This window comes from Mus caroli, unplaced genomic scaffold (genome assembly GCF_978045245.1).
Source record: "Mus caroli unplaced genomic scaffold, Mus_caroli_1 scaffold_10, whole genome shotgun sequence".
NCBI classification, from domain to species: domain Eukaryota; kingdom Metazoa; phylum Chordata; class Mammalia; order Rodentia; family Muridae; genus Mus; species Mus caroli.
The window spans coordinates 15,132,823-15,145,426 of NW_028227265.1; the positions used below are offsets into that span (position 1 = coordinate 15,132,823).

At 43.0% G+C, this 12,604-nt stretch overlaps 1 protein-coding gene across 1 annotated transcript in view; it reads right to left on the minus strand.

Annotated features, from left to right (window-relative positions):
- Vat1l (vesicle amine transport 1 like) overlaps positions 1-12,604 on the minus strand; it is a 162,805-nt gene that overhangs the window by 75,609 nt on the left and 74,592 nt on the right. Inside the window, exons 5-7 of the mRNA XM_021170867.3 lie at positions 10,734-10,837; positions 8,682-8,737; positions 3,882-4,076 (exon numbers count right to left, since the gene is read on the minus strand). Coding sequence (XP_021026526.1) covers positions 3,882-4,076; positions 8,682-8,737; positions 10,734-10,837 — 355 coding nt within the window. The remainder of the gene's footprint in view (positions 1-3,881; positions 4,077-8,681; positions 8,738-10,733; positions 10,838-12,604) is intronic.

Consider the following 12,604-nt stretch of genomic DNA (forward strand, 5'->3'; position numbering starts at 1 on the left):
GAAGAGAAGAGAAGAGAAGAGAAGAGAAGAGAAGAGAAGAGAAGAGAAGAGAAGAGAAGAGAAGAGAAGAGAAGAGAAGAGAAGAGAAGAGAAGAGAAGAGAGCTGAAAGCCCACCTTGGGCAACACACTTCCTCCAACAAGGCCTTACCTCCTAATCCTTCTAATCTTTTCAAATAGTCCCATTCCCTGGTGACTAAGTCATTCAACTATATGAGCATATGGCATGCATTCCTATTTAAACCACCACAGATGAGCCTGTACAGCTCAGACAAATAGAACTGGATCTGGGGATGGAAGAAAATCTGGAAACTCAAGGTCAAGTCCCAGACTTTCTAAGTCCACATATAGCTCAGTCAAGAGAGCTGCCAGCCATGGCTTTCCTGCTGCTGGTTTGTGCTAGACCTGAGTATCTTTGCCCAGCAAACCAGTTGAATTCAGTCTTCCATCCAGTCCTGATATTATTCCAGCATGCACTCAGATGTGGCAGTTCTCTAAGGGTGAAAAGTGATAGCAAGACCAGTTGTTTTTTTCTTAGACCCTGCTTACAGAAGCACAGCTGCCCACCAGGCTTGCTGGCCTTCAGTTCATCTTGTCTTTCCCATTCCTCGGTTTCATCAAGCTCTTCTGGATTGCATCATTGCCCAGGACTCTGACTAACAACTCCAGTTCCTCCTGAGCAGATCACACCTTGAGGACCAGGAAGAAGCCCCTCTTTACCTTGACCCTCTAGGTACTAGAAGTTAGTGCAAGGTCTGGCCCATCCTTGCTGTCCTGTCTAGGGTTTCTCTGAACCATCTCTTCTTGGCTTAGAATAATTCACCTGTGCAACCATCCAAGATGAAATTATTTTGGTTAAGGTTTTTACCTCCTTCAAGGACTTTCTCAAAGGACGCTACTCTAAGAGACCCTTGTTGGTTTGACCCACTCTGCAGTGGGTACTTTCATCGGCCCACCATATTGCTCCAAGAGAGAAAGGATGATAAAGTGCAAATACACATGGATAAAACACACACACACACACACACACACACACACACACACACACACACACCATTAAAATTTTACAAAGGGGGAAAATGTCTAGAAAAGGTTCTTAGAGGGGCAATGATGTGAAAGAGTTTAGGAATCACTTCTACATGGGAACTAAATCCCCTTCCCCAATTTATTTCTGTTTTTGCTTGAATCTGAAATGTGCCCCCACTTGCTCATATTTCAGACACTTAGAGGTTAGTGATGCTATTTAGGAGGCTATGTCCATCTGGTATTTACAGGCTACTAAGCGGGGATCCCTGGCTCTAGCATTGCTCTCTGCTTCCTTGTCATTCATGACCAGCCAATGTCACACACACTCTTCCACCACCGTGATCTGAGTTGAGAATATGGTCTGCAGTGCCTTTCCCTCCATGAAAGATTGAAAGCTTCTGACACTGTGAACCAAAGGGATGCTTTCAGCTCAGGTGGTCATGGTGATGCGAACACAGCCAGGACTCCCCGTCTAAGAGCATCTTACAAGCAGCAATTTTTCCCATGTGTCTTTTCTTACGTCAGTATTTTCTGTTTCTTCACCCTTCTTTGAATATTAACTCTACAAAGCCCAGGAATATTATCTCCCTATTCTTCACTGTATCTTCAGCATCTCCCCTGAACCAAACACACACTAATTACTCAATAGGTCTTTAGAGACTCTATTACTGCTGTGAGCAAGGAATAGTGTCAAACACTAGGAGAACTCCTGGGGCCATCTGGACCACCTCTCAGATCTTAATCCTCACAAGCTACCAGATTTGCTGGGTCACTTTGGACACTAGGTCTATACCTAAGTCTATTCTGTGTCACATGGATGAGAGAGTTGGCCCCGATTATTCCTGTCTTTCTCTGGCATACCACTCTGAACATTGTACAGATATCTGGTTCTGACATGCCACACTGAATACTGTAGAGATATCTGATTCATTAAACTGAAAAGATTTTCAATAAAATGATGACAAGAGGCTAACTATTCTGGCAATTACACAGGACAAAGAATACATTATTGTCTCATTTACTTCGGGAATAAATTGAATCACAATAAGCATCTGCAATAGATAAAAGACAAAGAGGAAGGAAGCCGGACCGTTAACGGCATTATCCTTCTCTGGAATGTAGATGTGCCCTTTGTTTTCTACTTTTGCTGGGCTGATTTAGAAATGTCCTGTACTGAATATTTATTTCAGTAATTACAACAAACAGGGCCTTTCGGTAGCTGTTTTTTTTTTTTTTTTTTAAAAGGCTGCCCATTATACCTCAATATTAGAATGGCATATATGGGTATAGTTTGAGTTCACTGGTCTTGGACCAGTTAATCTGATAGCATAATTGCCCCTTACTCAAATCTATTAGGCAAACAGCAACACACACACACACACACACTCCACACATATATACACTTACTTCTGATTCACAGAACTTAGGTTGCAAAAGTGTCTATGGCTCCCCAAAGTTTCAAAGCACTTGGTCCAGGGCTGGGAAGATGGCTCAGTACATGACATGGTTGCTGTGTCAGCATGCAGACCTGAGATAGGACCTCCAACATCCATATAGAAGTTGGGCATTAAAGTGTCCATCTACTAACCCAGTACTGGAGTTGGGTGATGAGAGGTTGGCAGATCTGGGGAGCATGCTGGTCATTAGTCTAGCTGAAATGCCAAGCTCAAGGTTCAATGGGAAACTATCTCAAAAAGTAAAGTGTAGGAGGGTGATTGAGGAAAACACTCAATTTTAATGTCTGAGTTTCACTCTTGCACACATAGGTGAGCGTACCATACATGTGTGCAGGCACTCACACAAGCCCCAGACACACAAACACACACTTCCATCAAATACTAGTTCCCTAAGACACCTCATCCATGAGAACAATGAAAACCAACAATACAGCTCAATGCCACCTTAAGCATTTTTCTAGACCTCATGACAGAGGGAGATTTGACATGTCACCCCAAACCCAGGCCACGTGTTTCATCTGATCTCATAAAAGAACTGTCATGGCAGACTTTCTATATGCTCCACCCTTCTCTTATCCTGAAGGATTTCTAGACTTGAAGACTGCTTTCCTCTCTGAGTACCATACAAATGAACCCAACTAGTTTCTGCTGTAGCATCCTTGAAGATTAGTTTGTTCATGGTTCAAGAATGTATTCAAATACTAGAACCTTTGGCAGATCCATCAGAATCATCAACAACACTGGCCACAACAAAACTCTAAAGTCAGTCCAACACCAGACCCAACAGTGTCCACTATGGCCGCTGATAATGTCTCAAAGAAACATAAAACATATCCAGTGTCTGCATATAAATCATTCCCATTTGTGAATTACTTTGAGCTTGATCTCTTTTGTATCCATAGAGTCACAATATGCATGGCATTCTCACAAGAAGCATACCCTTCTATAATCAAGGTGAATTGGACTCTCCATTCACATTCAGCATCATATCTGAAAAGAAAGGGTTCCTATATATAAATGTTAGAGCTGCATGGTTTGAAAACTTGTTGGGAACTTGAAATGATCCGTGGAACTTAAAGCACCATGATGCAGATGTGCCAAACCTGTGGGCCACATGTGGCTAAGGATAGCTATGGATATAGACCAATAGAAAACCATGAGCTCACTTAAAATGATGTGAGACTTTGGGGGTGTGTGTGTGTGATTGTTTTCTTGTTGTTCAACGGTGTGTTTCTTGAGTGTGAACTTGGTATGCGACAACGCTGAATTGTGATGTCAGAGGTTGGTCTCGACACCTACTCTAGGATTTTTGTTTCAAACAAAATCTGGAGAAATAAAAATGGCTTTGAAAAAGATTGCTCAAAGCTCCTAGAAACAAACTCGAAAGGCTGCTTGCTTACCTCCTCCAGGGCCCATAAGGAATCCACCACTGGCTTGATCTTCTTCTGGTTGTACAGCCCTATGAGCTTCTCTACCACCCCTCGGATGAGGCCTGAGCGGCCCTGCTTGAAGAGCAGATTGAGGAGTGAGAATCCTGCGATGACTTTGTTTTCTTCATACAGCTTGATGGGGTTCACTTTCTCCACCTGCCACCACTGCAGTGAGAGAAGGGGCTAGGTTACAACATTGCAAGATGGGGTTACATCATGCAATATCGCCTATGACACGAGGACATCATCTACCCCAGGGAAGCAAAGTTTGAAACTGGGTAGAGTCCAGTGGACCAGCAAGCAGTCTTGGTGATATATCTTTTAAGGATCTATTTCTGAAACCACTGCAGTTGGTACACGGAATATCCTAGACAGAAGTACTGTGAAAAGGATCTAGCTTGGAGGGAGGAGAAAAGGGAAGAAGAGAGGGAGGGAGGGAGCAAGAACAAGAGAGAGAGGGGGGAGAGGGAGAGAGGGAGAAGGAGAGAGGGAGAAGGAGAGAGGGAGAGAGGGAGGGGGAGGGAGAGGGGGAGAGAGGGGAGGGGGAGGTGGAGGGAGAGGGAGAGGGAGAGGGAGAGGGAGAGGGAGAGGGAGAGGGAGAGGGAGAGGGAGAGGGAGAGGGAGAGGGAGAGGGAGAGGGAGAGGGAGAGGGAGAGGGAGAGAGCAAGAGAGCTCGAGCCAGTCAAATCTTCTGAATGCTAAAATGATACTACAAAGGGATGCGGGATGCTAAAATACTCTCTACACTGGGAATGTAGCTCAGTTGGGACAATATTTGCTTAGTACACACAAAATTCTGGGTTCAAATTCCAGAATCACATAGAAGGAGCAGTGTGGAGGTGCATGCTTGTCATTCCAGAATTTAGGAGGTACAGGCAGGAGGATCAGAAGTCCAAGGTTATTGTCAACTAAATAATGAGTTTTATAACAGCCTGGACTACAACAGAACCTGTCTTAACACACACAGGCACACAAATATCCAGAAACTCACAGACATATAGATACACACATGCACACACATGCACATGATAAGACTCATATCTTATGACTTACATACAAATAAGAAGACCCCCCTCACCCCTGCAACCCGTCCAAATTCTGAAGCTCTTCTTGCCCTTATTCATTTGGGCAAGGTTCCTCAGTCTATTCGAGGCCACAGGTTAATAGTAAGTGTGTGATTAAGACCTTTGACTCTAGAGTTGATCCTAGATGTATATACTCCACTCCCCATTCTTCTCTGAACTTTGTCCTTCTCAGCTGACTTGAATGAAGGGATACACTGATGTCTTCCATGAGGGTACAGGGTAAAGCCTTTGGCTCTGGGAATGGTTGTGGGGATGATGAAAGAGTCTTAACACAGTGAAGCTTACAGAATGATAAAGTATTGAGGGCATGGGGTGAGTGACCACTCTGAGTGCAAGAGCTCCCTTCTCCCCTTTAATATGGTGAGTTGGGGTAGATAATGACAAGAATATGGGGCAGGTAAGTAGAAAGGAAGGGCAAGTTGAGAAGACAGAACTGCATGGGGTGATAAAACTAGGAGGTTGGGACCACATAAATGGCTGTCAGGTAGGTTCAGCCTCTGCTATGTGACAAGAAGTCTGTGGTCAAAAGAACAGCTCTTCTTGAGCTGCCCCACTCCTAGCTCTGTTAAACGTGCTTCACTGAAGAATTCCAACCTAAGAGTTCAAAACCGTGGGTCCCATGATTAAGCTTGATACCTGCACATTGGTAAGATCTCAGTGCATGTTTGTGTCAGGCATTGCCAGACACTGCTGCAGTTACTGCTCAGCTGTGATTAAGAGCTCTAGAGATGACTCTAGAGATGGTAGAGGTGCTTGCCACAAGACCTGACAACAAGAGTTGGATCCTTGGGACATACATGGTGAAAGCAGAGAACCGACTCCTGCAAGTTGTCCTCTGACTTCTTCATGCATGCCATGTGCACATACATGCACACATACTCAAAAATATTTTTTTTTTTAATTTCTAGAGTTGAGTATCATTTGATAGCTGTGCCACTCTAGGCAACCCATCTAATCTCTCTGTTCAACTTCCTTACCATACTTTGGGGAGAAGGAGGTTGCTGTGCAATGTAAATGTGTTCATATAAGATATATGCCACTGCAACAGGGTATATATACCACACACATCATAAGCACAAGCCAATTTAATTGTCATCTAAATCTGAAAGCCATGTTTCAGATTTACTGAGCATGAGGTGGGAATTTGGAGTCACTTTGCTCTCTAAATGTTAACTTCATCTGGAAGAATCATCCTTAGAAGGGCCCAAGAGTGACTGGCCAGCCTGACAAAGCACAGCATATTCATTCTGCTGAAATCTGAAGATGGGAGATAATTAAGATAGCAGAGTTAGAACTCGGTATATGATTCTAAATGTGCCTTTCTTGATTGCAGAGAATTTCCTTCCTGGAGCAAAGCCATCATTGCACTTCTCAGAAAGTCGTCCTTTCAATTTACTTCCAACCAATCAGCCTGCACAAGCCGGGCCTCTGATAGGGAATGGCCTCTATTCATGACCTTCAGCTCCAGAGCATAATGGTACTCATTTGAGGAAAAGGAATCTGAGTTTCTATCCTGGCTGTGTTGTTATAAATACCTTTCCCGGGCTCAGGCACACTGTAATTATTTCATTAGCACTGTGTGTTGAGATTGGGCATTAAGGGTGAGAAAAGGGGGAAACACTTCTTACAGTTAGTTGTATATAATTTGGGACCAGCATGATTCCACAGAGAAGTCGATCAGCATCATGCAAATTGTATCCACAGCAACAATGCAGCTAAGAGTGGTACAGAGCCTGTCTTTGGGGACAGATGATAGCATCCGTCACAAGGCTCTACCCTTCCTCCTATGAGCCCTGGTATTCAAATGGTTCTTGACCTACACTTTTATTAAAATCCCTTATGCAAAAAATACAAAGAGTAGTCCTTTAAATTTTGTTTTCATGCATAGAGGGAATATTGCCATTCCCTGATTCAACAGATGTTTGAGGGTAAATTTTGAGCAGTCAGTATTGGCATAAAGAACATATAAATACTCCTGGCACATTTAATACTGACTGTCAACTTGACAGCCTCCAAAAACATCTTTGAGACAAATTTCTAGGCATGTGTATGTGTGTGTGTGTGTGGTGTATTTCTAGATTGGGTTAACTGAGATGGGAAACTATCTAAATATGACCAATACAACTCCATCATGTTATACAGAAAACAAATTCTAATGTCCTTTCTCTGGCCCTCTGGCCACCTTATTCACAATGCCTCTACTGTATCCTACCCACTATTCCAGAATCCTGTTCTATTCCCCTGTGAGGTTGGCTAAGGCATTCACAATTAGGCTATTAACGTGTTTCTTTATTCCTGGGTCTGTCTGCTTAATAGAGTGTAGAGACACAAGGGTTCTGCATGCCTCTGTCTCATCCACTGTGAGACCTTGATGTCTTTAAATGCTACCCATGGTAGATGCTCAGAAAATGCCTGTGTAGTGATGCTTATTGTTATAGAATATGGTTATCTAAGTAAAACAGCTGCCATACTCATCAGATTACCCGTGCCTATACATGAGTAGGCTTGTTGACTCTGGACACCCTCAGAGAAGGAGAGGGTAGAGAGGATCATTGGACCCACACCTGAGATTTCAGATGCTCCTTCCAGACACTTGTAAAGCAATTCTGCCCTAGTTTTATGTGGCTTAGCAGTCTCAGGAGGTACTAGAAGAACACAAGCTGGGCTATGTTAAAGGAAAGGGTTTTGTGTATCTGGCTATGAAGATGCCATCACCCACACTGGGTATAGACTTCCCAGTGCAGTTAGTTGCTTTAGGGTCACCTGCACTCCTGCCAGTAACTCCTTAACCATCCTCTATGGGTAAAGGCAACAATCTCAGTGGCTTCTTGGGGTGAACTCTGGTGGGATCATACTTCGCTTTGTGGTCAGGATCTAATGAGGAGGGGGATGCTGTTTACATCTCCCCAGGGAAGAAATGCTCACAACACTTTTATATGGTGCATTGATGGCACCAGAGATGGAGAGCACAGGAACCGAAGCTGACCCTAGTGAGAAACAGTAGTTCCTTGCTCTAGTGGGTAGAGGCAAAAATTAAAGCACAACCCCAAGTTAGCTTAATTCTAACACAGAAAGAGTTCTCTGCATGGGGCTATCTATGTGAGCAGGTGCAGTGAGGGTGGGTGCTCCTTAACGGCAGATGAAGAAATCACAGACTCAGAGATCATAGCCTATTTCTTTCTCCAACACAGTAGGATGAGAACAAAGAAATCGACTGTGCTCCCAGAAACTGGTCAGAATAAAAGACTGTCTACTCCAGGGAGCAACCACACTGCAGCAACTCTAAGTTCACTTTTGACAGATGGTTGAACCAATCTCTACTGAAATAGAAAGGAAGCGTTCCGAGGTTTCATGGACACCACTTCTCAAGTCCTGGTCCTGCCTGCCGTCATGCAGTTAGCAGGGAATGAATAGGGATTTATTGGAAATGCATGATACCGATGACAGATCAGCAACTGACCGATGTCTTAATTTTTTAGACAGGATTTCTCTGTGTAGCCCTGATTTTCCTGGAACTCCATCTATAGCCCAGGCTGGCCTTGAACTCAGAGATCTGCCTGCTTCTGCCTCCCAAGTGCTGGGATTAAAGTCATGCGCTGCCACCACCCATCTACCAATGCCTTTAGATGGAATTCACAACATGCAAATCAGTGTTAACTACCAGCAGACAGGCACAAATACTTACTGACTTTGCAAAACTAAAGAAACTCTTGGTCTCTCCAGTTACCATGTTGGATGAACCTGCAAATGAAAGATTCACAAGTCAAGTAATTGTTCACGAAAATCAAGATATCTTGTTATGCAAGAAGAATGGCAGTTGTTTCATTTGTGTACAAAAGCTTAAAAACAACACATTTTGTCTTGGAAAAACTAAAGGTGCTGGGGTGGGGCACAAAGTAGAACATTTGGCTAAGTATCATCAACTCTTAGAGGATGGGATATTTCTCTCGGTAGCTGTTTCATTCCTTTGGAAAACCATGCATGTATCAAAAGGTGATTAGCCCAATGTTTTAATAATATAAAACATATTCATTCCGTCTACTGAAAAAAAGTGAAATTCTTCAGTAAGGTTCTATATAGATCCAAATTTGATATTCTAGCAAGTGAGAGGCTTGGGACTCTGACATGGGCTGGATCTTGAAGGGCGGGAGGAAAACATGGATGGACGGGAAAAAGGAGATACAGAGAAGGTACAGGAGAGAACCTAAGTCCAGAGGTCCAGGGACTGGGAGGTGATGCTTTGTCAGTTCCAAAGGGGTCCAGGCAGAGAGGTTAAAAAAAATTAAACCTAAAACTTTAGATCAAAGGAATATTGGAAACTGTGTGTTGACAGTGGGGGCTAGGATGGTGGTAGATGGGGTGGGCATGGTAAGCTGAGAGGCTCAGGGAGAAATGGCCCCTTTTTGGAGTTCTCAGTTGGGAAGGAGTGGGGTGAATAGAGAATATTCCACTACTCTGCCCAGTTCCATGGACTTCCTGCTTGCCACCATGTGTTTGGAAGTGTTAGTTTTTCTTAGTGAACAGTCATGGACTTTAAAAAAAACAAAATTGCATATTCTAAAATTGATCATTCGGTCCGGGGTAAACTATTACCCAATCAGTAAACCATTCCTTTATCTTTGATGGGGTGATGACTCCCAGGGATTATAGCACCAGGCTTCCATTACATTGTAACCAAGTGATCAATGTATAATTGATCAGTGTATCCAATCAACTTGGATAATTATGAGACAATCAAGTTGAAGGTCACCCAAATGTCATCATGCAACTGAAGCAAAAATACATCTCTTGGCTAATGAGAAGGAAAGATGAATAAATTGTCTATCTGCCCATTAGTCATGCACACTGTCCTTAAAATAGTACTGGCCCTTGTAGGTTCCCATCAATAATATTAATCAATTATTTGCTTTTTAGGAAATACGTGGTCAGGATAGAAATGACTGGAACACATCTGCAGAGGAATGTTGCCCACCTGCTTAATGAGCTCAATTCTTTGCAATAATGATCTGGTGGTGAAAAGATATTTATAACTCTCAAATATCTCATTTATAAAGAGAAGTAACTTCTTTCTCTTCTTTCTGAAATACTCAGAATTAAGGCCCAATTTCTACTGCAAGAACCTTGGCACACAGGTTTTAGGAATCTCAAACATCAGATACTGAATATTTTGCCTTGGAAGATGGCCTCTGGCTTTATATACGCCTTTCAGAGTTTGTGAATACTGGTGTTTAAACGCGCACGTGTGTGTGTGTGTGTGTGTGTGTGTGTGTGTGTGTGTGTGTGCGCGTGTGTGTGGTGGGGGAACCAGAAAGGTCAGGTGCCAGTTTAATTTTGCTATAGAAATTTTGTTTCTAATTTTCATAACTTTCCTGAACACTCAAGAACATAGTAGATGTGGCCAGAAATGATGGCTTATACTTGCATTCCTGTTACTCAAGAGGCTGGGCCAATGGTATTATAAACTCAAAGCCATCACAGAGTATACAGTGAGACCATGACTCAACAAAACAAAACATTTAAAAAATGATGGCATGGGGGATAGGACAATAGACAAACAAGTTAGTTTTATAACTTATGACAATAATATCAACATAATAAATGTACTGAAAAAGGTAAACAATCCCATTTGCCTGGTTTGTTCCCAGTATATTAACGTCTTTCATCCTGCAGAGCGTGGTAAGCACAGTGGGGGTACTTTCTGCTCTTGTTGGTCTTGCCCTGTGATGCACGCACTCACCATATAAAATGTAGGTCCCCAGAGGTTTGAGGAGACTGAGCCCCTTGCCAGTGTTGTCCCCACACAGGCAATCCAAAACTATGTCCACACCTTCAGCTGAGATCCTGCACAGCAAGAGACAAAGCAAAGTAATGTATCCTGCCAGGAACCAAACCCTTGCATTTTTCCTTTCCACGTCACATCATCTGATTTCCAGAACACGAAGAGTGAGCAGTCCAGGACTATCCTCCTCACTGCTGACATCCTTCACTCACTGCAGATGCTTTCTCATACGTCCTCCGTAAGCTGAAAATATCTCAAATTGAATTGTGTTGAATTAATCAACCTAATACCTGGTATAGTCCAGAATTGCAGTACACTGTGGCATGCCAATGGTTTAACCTCATGATGATGTGGCTACCTTGGCACTGTCCCCTCCCTCTGACATTACAGGAGAATTTCTATGACATATTGGTAGCTCAGGAAGAGGTCAAACCCAACATCTGAAATATGATGCTTATGAATACCAACTTCTGAAAAAAAAAAGTCTTCCATTGAATCACTGTGAGTCAGTTGCTGTCTGTAGGAGTATTTCACAATGTGGGAGGCAGAAAAATACCTCTCCCAAGGACCATTCTGGAGTACAATAATGACAAGGACACTGGAGCTAGAAGGTCTGAGATCTTCTATCTAGCTCAGTGGTTCTCAACCTTCCTACTGCTGTGACCCTTTACTACAGTTTCTCATGTTGTGGAGACCCCTCTCCCAACTATAATTTTTTTCACTGCTACTTCATAATTGTAATTTTGCTACTGTTATAAGTTGTAATGTAAATATTTTTGGAGATAGAGGTTTGCCAAAGGGGTCATGACACACAGATTGAGGACTGCTCATTCAAATTCTCTAAGCCTTAGATTTCTCCTTTGTTAAGCAGAGTTAATTTTTTTTTTTTGGGGGGGGGATTCAGCTAGGAAAGAAATAAGATATTTGGTCCAGGCTTCCCATATTCCAGGCAATCTCTTAGCCAACAATCATTTTTGAAAGGAATATGGCAGAGGGGCGAGGTGCTGTCCAAGGTACTGAAGAGAGTCAGAAAAGGAATAGGGAAAAGTTGAGTAAAGACAAATGACCTCTCTGGGGGTACTGGTGCTTGGTCATTTCTGCTCAACTGTTTAAGCAGGCATACCATACTGTGTACCCTGGAGATGGTGTAGCTGCTGCCATATTGAAATCAGAGCAGGAAACCTCACAAGATTGGGTCCATTAACCTTCCTTCCGTTGTAGAAGGAAGAGGGTTTGTCAGACCTTTGCCTGAGATTCAAGCTCTTCCCCTCCTCCTGTAACATTGTCTTTGGTATGCTACAGTATTTAGGAGACTGCAGATTGACTGGGGTGGGAACTCGAGAGATTCAAATTTTGTTGAGTTGTCATCCACACTGGGGTGGGCTTTTCGGTAATATTGCTGCACAAGTGAGTTACTCGTGTTTTTTGGAAGTAATGGTTCAACTAAAGCTCTGGAAGTAACCCCCAAAACCTCTTGGTTCACCAAAGCAGACATGAATAGGATTTGTTCCTTTGGTCTGTTTGTGTCTTATCTGTGATTGAGACCATGGCTGTATATTGCTCCTTTTCAGGGTGGAGATTTAAAGTTAAAGAGTACTGCCCTTTCACCCTATCACTAGGGTGAACCAAATGGATGCTATTGAATGGAACCTACTCAAACTAAATTGGACTCAGGCCTAGAGAAAATGTTCTAGGTCTGGAGCTAAGGATGTAACTTGGTAGAGAACTTGAATAGTGCAAAGCCCTGGGTTTGAGGGTCATCAGCACACAAAACAGGTGTGATGGTACATGCCTTTAGTTCCATCAGTTGGAGGGTGGAAGCAGGAGGA